This window comes from Ciconia boyciana, chromosome 5, assembly GCF_034638445.1.
Source record: "Ciconia boyciana chromosome 5, ASM3463844v1, whole genome shotgun sequence".
Taxonomy (NCBI): domain Eukaryota; kingdom Metazoa; phylum Chordata; class Aves; order Ciconiiformes; family Ciconiidae; genus Ciconia; species Ciconia boyciana.
Window position 1 is genome coordinate 12,774,971 of NC_132938.1, and position 14,381 is coordinate 12,789,351.

Consider the following 14,381-nt stretch of genomic DNA (forward strand, 5'->3'; position numbering starts at 1 on the left):
AAAGCTTAGCTAAATTTCACATTCATTTAGTTCTTGAATTTTAAACCAATATGAATTTTATTTTTATTGGCATCAGTAGCAATCTTTTAAATTCTGCTTTAAAAGTGTTGCAAACCAAACCTGCATTCTTCTTTCTAAATGAAATCAGAACATATAACATCAACGCTTAGGAGGTCTTCAAAACACTGATTTTGGAAGTTACAGACAGTAGCTCATCACCTAATTATATATGAGCTGTGGTTTTCCCAGAACATTTTGGTGAGCCACAGTTATCAAAGCCATTACACATGGAGAAGGTGGGGCTTCTGTGTGGGCACATCGGCTGTGTACATACCTTTTTATCACTGTCCCTTTCCCATTCTTACTAAAGTCTTGGGGATCGGTGTGCTCCTGCTCATTCAGCCGCCGCAGTGAGTAGCAGAACAGCCATTTGCATGTGAGTGGGATCACATCTTTATATGCTTTTTTTCTAGGTTATTGGCACAGTGAAAGTTTTCATTAAAAGAAGTGGGGCAGGGTCATTTATTTGTCTTCCTAAAATCCATCTGGACTTTCTATTATAAGAGGAATAAGTTGTTTAAGTGCTAGCATTACATTGAAAAGTAAGTTTCTTTTTTTTTCTCCCCAAAAAAACAAGTCAGGAGTAAAATATCTCAAATTTCATTTTATTGCAGGATATCTCAACGTGCTCTCAAATAACCGTTGGCGTGAGCGCTGGTGCAGAGTGAAAGATAATAAACTCATTTTCCACAAGGACAGGACAGATCTGAAGACGCACATTGTTTCTATCCCTCTCCGAGGCTGCGAAGTCATCCCAGGACTGGATTCGAAGCATCCCCTGACCTTCCGCCTGCTCCGAAATGGGCAGGAGGTCGCTGTGCTCGAGGTGCAGTGGTTGCTAATGGCTATGACTTGTAGGAACACCCACAAGCTAAATTAGAGAAGCACTTTCATACAACCTGGCTATTCAAAAAGTTTTTGGAATAATATTATTGCAGAGCTGGATAATAAATACTGGAAGGAGAAAAAAATTGTTAAGAGTTGTAGGCAAAGAGAGCACTGAGATTTAATGCAGTTCAGAAATCTTCTCAGTAAGATGCTTTTCTCTACACTGACCTTCCCTTGACCTGTTACTAAAATATCCCTGCTTCTTCTCTATACATACTTTTACATCAGGGATATAATTACTTTGGGTAAATAACTTAGCAATTATTAAATAATGGATCACTGTTGATGGGAACTCTAGAGCTCTTAACTCTCATTTGTATGTGAACCACTTTTGCTCAGTCTGTATCTGTATGACGGTAATTCTGCAGTTCAAGAATAGAGCGTGCCAGCATCCTGGTGAGTCTCTTGACACACCACGTGTGTACACACCGGCACGCTCCTCGCACTACGAAGGTCATACCTTCATCTATATTAGGTGGGTCAGGATTTTCTGAGGGGATTTATTAATCATATTTTGAAAGCTGAAATGAGAAGACCCTTAAAGCCAAGTATAATGAAGATACAGGAGGAAGCAACCTTTTGTTTTCAGTGGCAGGATGGATACTTTGACCAACAGTTGGATTTCCAACTGCAGGTCACGCTAGTCTCCTGTCCTTGCAGCCAGGCCTGTTATATGTGTTATATTTTTCAGAGAAGTTGAAAAACTAGAAAGCAGCTCAAGGAACTGTGAAAGGCAATGAAGTATTTAAAAAGAATGAGAAATTCAGAAACCACGCAGTTTCCTTCCCTCCCCCCTTTTTTCCATTATTTATTTTGCTACTGTTTAACTTTGCAATTGGTGACTTGAAGCAAAATATGAAAAATTAAAAATTATTTTAACAGTATTCATGTTTGTACTTGTGCCATTAGGAATATAAATGCCGTCATCTAGAAAAACGTATTGGAATTTTTCAAAAACCAACACTAAAATTTCTTCTACTGTTTCTTTTTTTTTTTTCCTCTCATTTCTACTTAGGACTAAGATTTTATTCTTAGGAGTCATCCTAATTAAAATTCCCAAGCCTAGCATAGATAAATAATTCTGTTATAGCTTTCAATTTTCTGAAGTCTAAAATAAGCATGACTTGAATCTAAATCCATGAGCCTTAAATGATTATTTTTCCTTCTTTTTTGGAGATTGCCCACTTCGTATTATATCATAACTGATGAGCACATAGCTTACTTAAAGTGCACTCCTTCTAGCAAAGCAGATTTAATAAGAAATCCTGGAGTTTTTAGGAGTTCAGCAGAGAGAAACCAGAGCTTCTCATACAATGTGGTAGCAATTTGTCAGCCAAGAAGAATGAGCCGTTTTGAATAATGCTCAGCTCAGTGGCAGACTAAAGACCTGACGTACGCCCTTGCCCTCTCCTCGCAGGCATCCTCCTCCGAAGACATGGGCAGATGGATAGGAATTTTGCTGGCGGAAACAGGGTCTTCGACAGACCCTGGAGCTCTGCACTACGACTACATCGATGTGGAAATGACGGCAAGCGTCATCCAGGCTGCCAAACAGACGTTCTGGTGAGAGGCGTTCAGCTACCTGGGTGTTTCCAGTATTGTGAGAATTTATATCCGTATGTTAACTCCAGTGCCAAGAGAGCTTATCAAAATCCACCCCCCTTTGCCAGATATTGAACTCCTGAAGTGTTTCAGCATCTCAGCATGTTAGATGTATTTATGATTATCATGTTGGCATCTTGCTAAGTTCTGTTAAAGATGCAGACACCATCCAACTTTACTCAAATCTTTACTCATTTTTTCAGTAAGTCTCCTTATCAGATGCTATATTTTAGTATTGTATTTTGCCTGAAGAGTTAGAACTATCCCTGGAAGAGGACAAATATGCTGAAAATTAAATAAATATGCAGCTACGTAGTTCACATTTATCTATTGGCTGTATTTGCTGTACACATAGCCAATATGGACAGCATATATTAGCCAATGTATGCTGTACACTAAAAATGCACAGCAAATTTAAGTCTTGGATAGTCACATTCTCAGTGTTTCCTTCTCAAGTTCTTTTTTGATTAATTAAAAACTTCACCAAGCTCACACCAGTCCAATTAATTTCTGGGCTTTAATTTAGGATGTGGAAATAGGGAAGGTGTCTAGGGTGCAGCTCTGTTTAAATTGCAAATCAGTACAGTGAATTCCCCATCACCCATCCTGTGCTAAGAAAAGTAATGTATACTTAGCATATATAGTGATTTACATGTTCAAATCAATTTAGGCATTAAAGCAGTCTTTGGTGAGAAGAGACTGTCATTGTTGCTTGGCTAGATGATGTTGTTCAGAAACTGGAGTGAGAGAACAGTTGGGACGGGCGGGATGCCCTGCTGCAGACGTACCCTGTGGTTTCCTGGGGTCAGAAAACGGGTGGCCTGAGAAGACAGCTGGCAAAGGCGTCATCCCTCATCTCGCTGCAAAATGAGACTACCCACACAAAACTGAAATTCGTGTGACTTGATATATTAGAGAATCATGCCCCATCTGCCCATCATAACTTTAAACAGACTGAAAATGCAAAAAAAAAAAAAAAGGCAAAAGCTTCAGAATTTTCCAAAAGAAGACTCTCCTGCCATTAGCGAGGTGTTAAGAGAGCTTTAATGAGAGCAAATGGGCAGCTTCATCCAGGATCTGGTTTGAATGACTTCTGATAGAAACCAAAGTGACTCAGGGTTACCACAAGCCCAGTTTTGTGAAAACCAGATAATTTTGATAGAATCAAAATGCACTTAGCTTACAGACTTACATTAATATTTGTTTTGAAGTTAATAGGGCTCAAAAAGTTTATCCTGTGTTGACATGTATTTTTGCTTCTGTCAGCATCTAGCAATAACCACATTTAAGAAAGAAATAGAATGGAAACCTTTCCCCCTGAATACTGCTTGGCTTTCCTTTTCTGAACAAATGTGATATTAATTGGAGCCAAGTGAAAAAACATATGCAACTAGGCCACATGTTAGAACGGAATGTCAAACAACTTGCAAAATAGCAGAATTCCCCTATTAAGAATTAGTTAAAATTCATTCGGTGTCTTTAAAAGACTGTAAGAGCTTGTCAATAAGCAACTAGAGCAGCTGTCTGCTGATTTTCAGCTACTCCTAGAAAATTAGGAGAAATTACAATGATACTTAAGTGTTAATAAAATAGTATTGCTGCCCTTTATAGAATGAATATTAGTATTCCAAATTAACTGCAGTTATCATTAAAGCTTTGGTAATTGCAGTCACTTCAGGATTATTGATTATTCGTTTCCTGAGACTGATGCTTTGCAAAACAATCGGCTCTTCATTAATAGTCCCATCAATTTTCTCCATCTAAATCATTAGGTGTCTAGGAAAGGCTGAAGAAAAAATACTTCCAAGCAGGTTTTCTCCATTTGCTTTCCCATCTAGCAGTTTCAGAATACAATTAACTTACATGGATGCATCTGTAAACAGGATTAATGAGGCTTAGTGAAATAATGTGCTTATGAAGTGCTTGCAGATACTTAGATAAATCTTAGCTTCCTTTGGTGGTGGAAATAGTTACTACAGGTGCATCAGACGTCATTAATGAATATCCCAGTTTTCAGACATGGTTATTATGTATCTCTCTACTTAAATAGAAAGAAATACAATAAGGGCTCCAAATGCAGTCTGTCAGACTAACCAGAAACACTTGAGTAATGTTCTTCATTAAGAGGAACAGTAAACAAATGCAGCCCTTTAATAATGTCTAATAAAGTGTGAGATACGATAAAGTTAAAAATATTTTTATCATGGAATTTATCTTGGGCTTTTTGTTGTTTGTTTGTTTGAAGTAAGAAAAGCTTCCGTCTAATGATTATTCCACCCCTGCCCTGCCCTGAAAAGTCCACACAGAACTGGGCAGGTTGATCCCTCCTGTGAGCCGGGGTCTGCCACGGCTCAGGTGAGACACAGTTGGGTGAGGTCTGTCCCCTCTGAATGAGAAATTCAATGGACTCCATGTTATTCCAAAGCCAAAAGAAAGCAGCTGTTGAAACCACAGCATTCTTGAGCTCCGGCCAGCGCTACAGAAGACCCTCTCTACTTTAATAGGGCTTTATCATATTTTATGAATGTCAGCACAGAGTCTGAATAGTTCCATTGTTTGGGATGGAAAGCTTTGTTTTCCCATTCACGTACACCTAAAGCTATAGAAATTATTTGGGATCTCACTCTATATCTTGTTCAATTTCAGCAGTTGCTACAAAGGAAGACTCACCCTTGGGGTCATCATTGCTATTGGGCCTGATTCTGTCATTCTCTGCATTGTTAGGTCTTTGCTCCCAACACAAAGCCTGTTGTAGTCTGTGATATCTTGCATGTGTTCTGCAGAATTCCAGTAAAACAAGCTGCAGTGTTGATTGGGGGGGGGGGGGATAAACTAACAAACATATATATATATATAAAGCAGTATATATAACACTGTATATAAGTAACAAGTGATAGGACAAGAGGAAATGGCCTCAAGCTGCACCAGGGGAGGTTTAAATTTGATATTAGGAAAAATTTCTTCACTGAAAGGGTTGTCAAGCACTGGAACAGGCTGCCCAGGGAAGTGGTTGAGTTACCATCCCTGGAGGTATTTAAAAGACATGTAGACGTGGCACTTAGGGACATGGTTTAGTGGTGGACTTGGCAGTGTTTGGTTTACAGTTGGACTTGATGATCTTAAAGGTCTTTTCCAACCTAAATGATTCTATGATTTTTATATTTTTATATATCTCTCTCTATATATTTATATATATCTCTCTCCCTTTTGAAGTGTCCAGAGGGCTCAGATCCACCATGTGAAAGAGAGCAAGAATGAGCATATAGAGTATTTGCATGCAGAATTACCCAGACAGAGAGTTGGGAAGCATACTGCCATTGTGCACACTCTACCCAGCCAAAAGTTCTGATATGGAAATGAAAAATTCCCAGATTTTGAGGAATAAAACGTTCAGCAAATTTTGATAGATATGTGAACTTAGATTCCGTCAAAGAAGTTCCACTTTTTTTTACAATTTTTTCCTGGATTTGATTCTTGTTTCTCCTAGTTCCTAAGTTCGCATCCCCCCCGAATGTGCATGCATGCAGAAACACCTGCTTCTCCCCAATGCAGACAACAAGGGAACTTTTATGGGACACTGGCAAGCAGGTTCCCATGTAAACATGCCACTGAGCAGTTACAGCTGTTGCCCTCCTGGCTTTCACACAGTCTTACTCCACTGTAAGAATGGAGTACAGGAACATATGTTGTAATATTGGCTGCTAGCAGCAACATGTGAGTAGCAAAGAAGGAAAACAGTCCTCAGCTTTCCTCCAGAAAGTAGGAAGATATGTGCTTCCAGGCTACATAATCAGATACAGGGAACATACCACTGGAATCATGATTTCGTCTTAGGTTCAAGCGCTGTTTTTTATTATTTTTACCTTGCTTTATTCAGTTTTATGAACAGGCGAGTTATATCTACAAATCCGTATCGGGGAAGCACTGCCAATGGCTACGCCTGTCCGAGCGGAATGGCACTTCATTACGATGATGTTCCCTGCATAAATGGATCGGTAAGAATTGAATTTGCACAGAACAAATGGTTTGCATGTGGTGAATGCATGGACATCTGAAAATTATATTATCTAAAAAGCCCCACTGGGCAGTTTCCAGATGAACTCCTATTTTTTTTGATTGGAGGCTGCAAACTTCTCTCACACCTACAGAGTATTAGGGGTGTGGGACATACTGTTTACATTAACCTGCACGTGAGCCAACGTGCATTTAGAAAGCAGTTGCCTGTTGATGATTTGTTGCCAAGTCCTTGAATATAATACTCACTTGAGGGGGTATTTTTTAGATCACACCGGACCTGGCAAAATTAAGGACTCGGTTACACCAGGCACTTTTTGGTGTCTGTTGAAAAAAAAACAAAACCGAAACACTTCTCAGTCCCTGGGGCTGCATTCCTCATGGCAGCAGGTACTGCTCATCCCAAAGGAGAACCACAGTGGTCACTTCCATCTTGATAAATTGCAGAGCTGATCGTACCCAGATGTGTAATAGGGTTTAACACATAGTGGATGTTAACCCATAGCAATATGTGGTCCTCAGGAAGATTTACATAGGAGCTACAGCCTGTGTCAGTTCTTAATTTGGGTTGCTTCAGAAAGGCCCCCACTGAGGCTGAACTCAAGAGAAATTCAGAGTTTCAAAGTGTTAAGTGGGCTGGAAGTTCACTCCTCCATCATGTCTTAGTAATGTCAGAAAGATGGTAGAAAAATCCCCTTGGGAACAACACACGGCCACATGTGTGGTGAGTAGTCTGTATGTGTAGCTCTTGGATGTGCTCAAGCCTTTGTATGAGTAGTGTACTGCCACAGCCAGGAAGGATTAAGGAAGGATATTTGGCAACCAGGTTGGTTTCTTTTAAGATTAATTGAATGAATCACTGCAGTATTGTTGTTGAGCTTTCCATTTTTTTGAAAACAAAAAAAAAAAGGGGGCGGGGGGGGGAAGGAATGGCCTGTAGCTATTTTAGCTGGTTAGCTTAGAATAATAATTCTCCAGCAAATAAAATGTAATACTAGCATACTAGCAGCTGGTATTCACTGGAAAGACATATAGCCTGAAGAAAAAAAAAAAAAAACAAACCTCTTGGCTTCTGCTAACTGTTAGGCCATATTACTTTTAACAACTCATATACCAGATGTTATCCCACAGATTCATCTGTGTAGCCTGTGAGTATCCCCCTGTTAACATAGTCTGCTTGTGCCCCCTCAGTGCTAGGGCTAACAATGGAAGGTGCCGTCTACGAAACAGCCAGGGTGATAGGATAGTACTGGTTTGCTCATGCTATGGAAAATGCACAGGACTGAGGCTATGAGCTATGTATGTAATGCAATGCTTCCTTTCCACACTGTGTCCTCCCTCCCTTTCTAAATAGTTTGACTGAAGTGTAAGCAATAAGCATATGCTTGCTAAACACCGAGGGCTTGCTATGGTCAAAAAACTTACTAATGTTTGAATTTCACTTAGGAGGTTCTGCATGGTGTATTGTTTACTAACTGCCAAAGTGTATGTGTTGCAGTGGGAACCAGAAGATGGCTTTCCTTCTTCTCGTAGCAGGAACATTGGAGAAGAAATGCTTTATGATAACGCAGGCCTGTACGATAACTTGCCATCTCCAAAAATCTTTGCGCGCTATCCGCCAGCTGACAGAAAACCCAATAGGTTATCTACTGACAAACTCTCCTCTAACCATTACAAATACCCTGTCTCATCCAATCTGTCTTCTGCTCAGTCTGTCACTAATACCTCTGCTGTGGGGAGGGGATCTGGCTCGCAGGTACTGTACTATTTAATACTTCACAAAGCTTTTTATTTTTTGTCTGTTCTGTTTATCTGGTTGTTATCTTAAGGGCCTTGGGCTATTTCAGTCCCTTAGTGTTTGCCCTGAAGTGCTTAGAGTTTAGTCATGAGTCCACTGCAAATGAAACATGTTTGCTAAGTTGTAAATTCTGATGTGGAAGTTTTGGCACCTGGGAAACGCTTTCCCCACAAGCTCTTGATGATTTACAGATTGTGAATAATAACAAAAAAAAATAGATGTGACCTTCCAAACTTAACCTGAATGCATATCTAGCCGCCTTCTGTCTCCTTAGGCAGTGATGACTTAAAAAAAAAAAGAAAAGTGAAATATGACGTGGCTATGACAGCAAATTTGCCTCTCTAGAATTTCACTAATCTGTATATTGTATCTACTATGGTTATATATATTGTGAATATATATATATCATAACATATATTTTATATATACTAAATGATATTGTATATAGTGTGTATATACCATATTTAAATTACTGCCTGTTATTTTCTTCCCCTGAAAAAAAGCTAGGCCTATGTCTATGCTACTTTCTGAGGATGGCCTCAGGCTTCTGGACCTCAGCTGAAATTAAATGAAGCTAAAGAGAAATGAAATCCTGTATGCTCAGGCTCAATAGCAGACAGGCAGACCCCAACTGAGGAGCAGAGCAAACCTTGCTCACAGCCACGCCAGGGACCTTCTCTAGAGCCCATAGCCAGTCTCCAAAAGCTGGTCATTGGCATAAGCCTGTGAATGTATCACAAAGATGGGTGGGTTTCAATCTAATCTGAAATGGAACAGTTAGTTAGATGAGTGGTTCCCTTGAATAAGGTACCTGCCATACTGCGTGTTAACTCAGTTAACCCCTATAAAAACTTGACATCAGAATATTAGAATTCAGTGAAGTTGCAGAATCAGAGGTGGACCCGAGCAATAAATTGCCCTGGTCCTTGGCTGCAGCAGCAGGCTTCTCGTTGCACTCCCAGTTCGGTCCTCAAAAGCTTTTGGAAGCAGGTGAGCAGAGCATGGCAAATGTAGGCCCTGGGCTCGCCCAAGGCACCCCATGGAAACTCCGGTTAGTCAGGACAGTGTTGATCTTCCCAGGGTTCAGTTCAGCACAGGGCAGCCCTCTAAATGGAAACCTCTTGGACACGAAATGTGCTGTTGCTGGTAATCTTGTGAGCTTGTCTGGCTACTGTGAGAGGTTTTTTTAAGTAAGAAAAATTGTAATTAGTAGCTAGAGGTTGTATAAGAGGAAATTGGTATGTTAACTCCTAACATTTAAAAATGTGTAATAATTGTATTGTTTTGAAAAAAGACCAAATCCATGCACCACAAGGATGGCAAGGTCATATAGTAAATAAGAAACAGTGTTGAATTTTTGTGTGGCAAACCCTGTTGGGTTTTTCTGTATGAATTTAACTCCAACAAACCTATGTTTCAAGAATCTTTACTGTATAAAATTATTCAAAGGTACAACTTTTCTGCCTCGCAATCGCTTTCTTAATATAGTAAATGCCACAGTTTTAAATAACTTGGAGACTGTGCGGCCACCAGAGAAGGGGCGTTCATCCCCTTGTTATCCTGTGATTGCCGGTGTGGCTCCCGCTGAGCAGGCAGCTCTCGGAGACATCTCTGGAGGAAGCGCCGTCTCCAGCTCAATCAATGCGCTCTATTAAGGCTCTCCGAGCAGGCAGCTTTTTGTCAAGCTTTGCCCTTGATGAAAGGGTGACTGTAATGCCTGTGGCACAGGAATAGCTGGAGCCCATTTGTACTTTTGTTTTCAAACAGTTTAAAGGCAAGAAGCCTCCTGCAACTGCTAACGGGATCACTGGAAAAGGGAGAACTTTAAATAGCCAGCCGAAGAAATCTGAATCGGTGTCATGTGTGAAGCGCACTGCGTCCAGTAAGTATCTCTCCTCTCTGCTGCTTCACTTGTGAGTGGAGTCATGAGGATACCCAAAATAGTTGTCTTAGCACACAAGATAAAGAACCATTGTGGTTCTTCTGTGGCTGAGAGGCTGAGCAGGAGATGCCCACCAAGACTTTGAATAGGAGATATTGTGTGCATTGGTGACTCATTAGTACTCCAGCCATGCCATGAGATAAAGTCTTGTCATAGAGAATGATAAATACGAGATGTGGACTCATGGCTGCAAAGTCATGAGGGCAGTAGGAAAAAAAAAGGGTAATGATTCTTCATTTGGAGCAGAGAGTAACTCTGTATTCCTGTTGGAAGAGGCATATGAGGAGCTGAGAAAGATGTGAGAACACTATATTGGTCAAAAGGGGAAAGCACTCCTATCACTAATGAAAAAGAAAAGGTATAACAAAATGATAAAGACAACCACACAGCTCAAAAGCTTCCTCAGAGAGAGGAGATTTCAATTGGTGAGTGGCATGTTCAGAAAGAGTGTTCTTCTGGGCAGGCAAATTGCCTCTAGGAATCCCTAACAGGGATTGCTTTGCTTAAAGAAGAAAAGACAAAAAAGAAATATAATTGTTTTTTTTAAATATGGATTCAAAAATACGGCTTCTGCTAGAGAAGGAAAGAATGTGGGTTTTTTAATCCCATGATAAATTTTTAAGAAGTCATGTATTTAATTGCAACAAGAGATATTTGGGTTAGACTCCAGGAAAAAAGTATGTATATCTTTCTAGCCATGCAGGTCAATCGGTACTGGAATAGATAGTTCCGGGAGTAAAGGCATCTCCGTTACTGAAGACCAACTAAAACTGGTTTGACGACTATTTGTCAGGAATGCTTTAGTTGACTTTGCCTTTAGATATGCAGACAGACAAAGTGATCTGTTAGCTGACCTGTTTTCTTTGAGTCTGCAACTGGAGCAGAGATATAGAAGGGGCTGTGATATAAATCAGACCACAGATACATGTGAGCCATGAAATGAAAGCATTTATATGAGAAATCAAAAAAAGAAAAAGAAAGCTCTCAAGTATCAAAAAAGTGAGAACATCTTTGTATTCTCTAATGTGAGGTGAGAAAAGACATGTGCTTTAAGGACGAATGGAAACCAGGCAAAAAGGGCAAACAGGTAGCTTTTCTGCTGACCCCTTCCAATTAAAAATCAAGGGTTCAGAGATGAAGAGGAGCCTCCTTTCCTTCTGAACTACATAGAAAGGCAAGGCCATTTTTCAAAACCAATGTACTACAAGGTGACTGGTATTTCTCATCTTCCCCATCTAAATGTAGTGAACAAACTATCTATCCCGTACCATTTCCAAAGCTGTGCTTCAGAACTCAGCAGGAATCACGGACCTTGAGAAAAAGTGGGTGGAAGAGGGATGGTAAACTGGTTTCTCACACCATGAAATGCTTCATGTGATGTTTGGTTGCAGGGAATAGTTTAGAGTTTCACTGTTAATTTAACCATAAATAACCACAATCCAATACATACAGATGCAGAGCAGTACAAATACGGCAAGAATCGTGTGGAGGCAGATGCAAAGAGGTTACAAAGCAAAGAGGAGGAGCTACTAAAGAGGAAAGAAGCGCTCCGGAATAGGCTGGCCCAGCTCCGAAAAGAAAGAAAAGATCTACGCGCTGCCATTGAAGTCAATGCTGGTATGAGGTGCTTTTTTGTGCTGAATTCTGCCCTGGGTAGGCTTAATTATCCAAATAGCTTTGTATTTGGTGCTGAAGACATGCCACTATATGAGGTTTGGTTTTGATGTTAAACAATACTCTGTAATGCCTATATTTACTTTCTATATAGATATAAAATATATAATGTAAAAATATATATTTATATTATATATATGTATAGGTGTATATACTTACTTTGTATACCTATTTTATATATGTGTGTGTGTGTGTATATATACACACCTATGAAATGACACTGAAGGGGACTTCAGACAAGCAGAACATGGGAATAATTTTATTGTGACTGCCCAATTATATTTTCTTGACATGGAAAAATAGCAAAATAAATACTGATTTGAAACTAGACCAGAAATCTAGGGAAGGGACCTGAAAGAAAGCATTTCATTTCTGTTGCTAAACTTTTTACATGAAAGAAATGGTTTTTGCAAAGTACATAACTTTTTGTGATGTCACTGATTTTTAGAGACCTTGTTCCTTACTTTTTTTAAAAGAAAATAATTTCTGTAAGTGTCAATTTAAGCTTCTTATTGAAATAATAACGTTGCTGTGGATGACAGGCAGGAAGACCCAAGTGATTCTTGAAGACAAGTTAAAGAAGTTGGAAGAAGAGTGTAAGCAGAAGGAGGCTGAGCGTGTAAACCTGGAGCTAGAACTGACCGAGGTGAAGGAGAGCCTTAAGAAAGCCTTGGCTGGTGGCATCACACTGGGCTTGGCTATTGAGCCCAAGTCAGGAACATCAAGCCCGCAGGTATGCAAAGCCATTAAACACACAAATCCCAGTACCATGAGCTTCTCAGCTCCAGTAAAATGAGTGGGAACTGAGAGTTTTCAAAAGGTTTATTAAACCCAGGAAATAAGAGCAGAACTAAATGCCTTTCTGCATTATTTGCATTCCTCACCTACATCTGGTGTACTTTCTGCAGCAACGGGGAGCAGGTAGACATGGGAATCACAGGCAGTATGTGTTAGGATGATGTACAAAAACTGACACCTCATTGTCCTCAGTGATTGTGAAAGTGCATGAACTGAGACATTGCTCCATCCCAGGGAGATTTAAATGTATCAAGTCATCGTGCAGTGATGGAGACCTACTTGTGTCAGTCCCCTGTCAATCACTGTCACCCTTTGCAAGGGCTGCATCTCACACATTCCTGATGGAGCATGGCAGCCTTGGCTTATGCTATGGATCTGTGTGAGAAGCAACTGGGTAGCTGCATCAGAAGTATCAGAGGGATGTGTCAGTTCCTCCAGATGACCCAATGTTGTTTAATCCCAGAAAACAAACTTGAATCTTCATCACCGAACACACACTTTGTTTTGTTTTCTTTTGCTCTAACCTCTTTTTCATTTATCCATCATTATTATGAATATGGTTTCTTTAAAAAAAAGTCTGCAGTTCTAAGTCTGGATAGAAAATATTGCTCATGTGACTATTTGGAGGAAACTCAATGGAGGGTTTTCATTCTTTATTAGTCTCCAATTTTCAAGCACCGAACTTTGGAAAACTCTCCAATCTCCAGTTGTGATACCAGTGATACTGAATGCTCAATACCTGTGAACAGTGCAGCAGCGCTGAAGCGACCTCCCTCATCAAATAATTCTCCATGTCGAGGCCATGTCCTTCGAAAAGCAAAGGTGAGAAGACTTATGTCTAGTTTTCTTTGTCTGTCCTTTTTCTTACTTTTAAAAAAATCTTATTTGCTTGTGGCAAGACAAAGACAGAGAAGGAGAGGAGGAGAAGTTGGTTTCTGCTCCTTCTGTGGGTGAAATTTAGCTTTAAGAAGAGAATGTGCCATTTCAATTATTCGTATTACTACATAAATACTGCTGATTTTGGTGAACCTTTTGCAGAAGAATTGGCAAGTAGTTTGGGAGACAGATTTGACTCTACTTTCTCATTCCCTGTTTTTCTCTGTTCCTTTATAGATTTAATTTGCAAGGTAAGTGGTCTGTAGTGTAGACAGCCCATCTAAAATTCATAGTTACATTAATTTGTGTAGCAGAGAATTGGTCAAAAGAGCACTGTTATAGTAAGTGTTCTGAAATAACACAAGATCGGGTCTGAGCTTTGCCAGCTGGTGCAAGAGAAGAATAGTTCTACATTATAATAATCCACCATATGTTGTGCAAGTATCTACTCTTAATGTACATTTAAAGTAGAAGTTGAATTAATTTAATTTAGTCTCAAAAGTACCAGGCTGAAGTTTGCGTTCCTCTTGTATTGTTAGAGTTTTCTAATTATTGTGCTTTAGTTTAAATGAGATTTTTATGACCATTCTTTCAGGCTAAATTTGCTAGCAACATAAGCATGTGGGCAGCATATAACCAAGGGTGACAGTAATAGTGTTGGCCCAAGCTTTTGTTGATTTAGCAGTTCACTGCTAACTGTAATTATAAACAATAATAAAAATAGACATT

At 39.7% G+C, this 14,381-nt stretch overlaps 1 protein-coding gene across 6 annotated transcripts in view; it reads left to right on the forward strand.

The window, feature by feature from the left end:
- Nucleotides 1-14,381, forward strand: part of AFAP1 (actin filament associated protein 1) — a 122,111-nt gene that overhangs the window by 100,177 nt on the left and 7,553 nt on the right. For all 6 annotated transcript variants that reach the window (XM_072863257.1, XM_072863256.1, XM_072863259.1 and 3 more), the window contains exons 10-16: nt 675-886; nt 2,366-2,511; nt 6,428-6,545; nt 10,130-10,244; nt 11,757-11,921; nt 12,521-12,711; nt 13,437-13,598. In XM_072863257.1, coding sequence (XP_072719358.1) covers nt 675-886; nt 2,366-2,511; nt 6,428-6,545; nt 10,130-10,244; nt 11,757-11,921; nt 12,521-12,711; nt 13,437-13,598 — 1,109 coding nt within the window. The remainder of the gene's footprint in view (nt 1-674; nt 887-2,365; nt 2,512-6,427; nt 6,546-10,129; nt 10,245-11,756; nt 11,922-12,520; nt 12,712-13,436; nt 13,599-14,381) is intronic.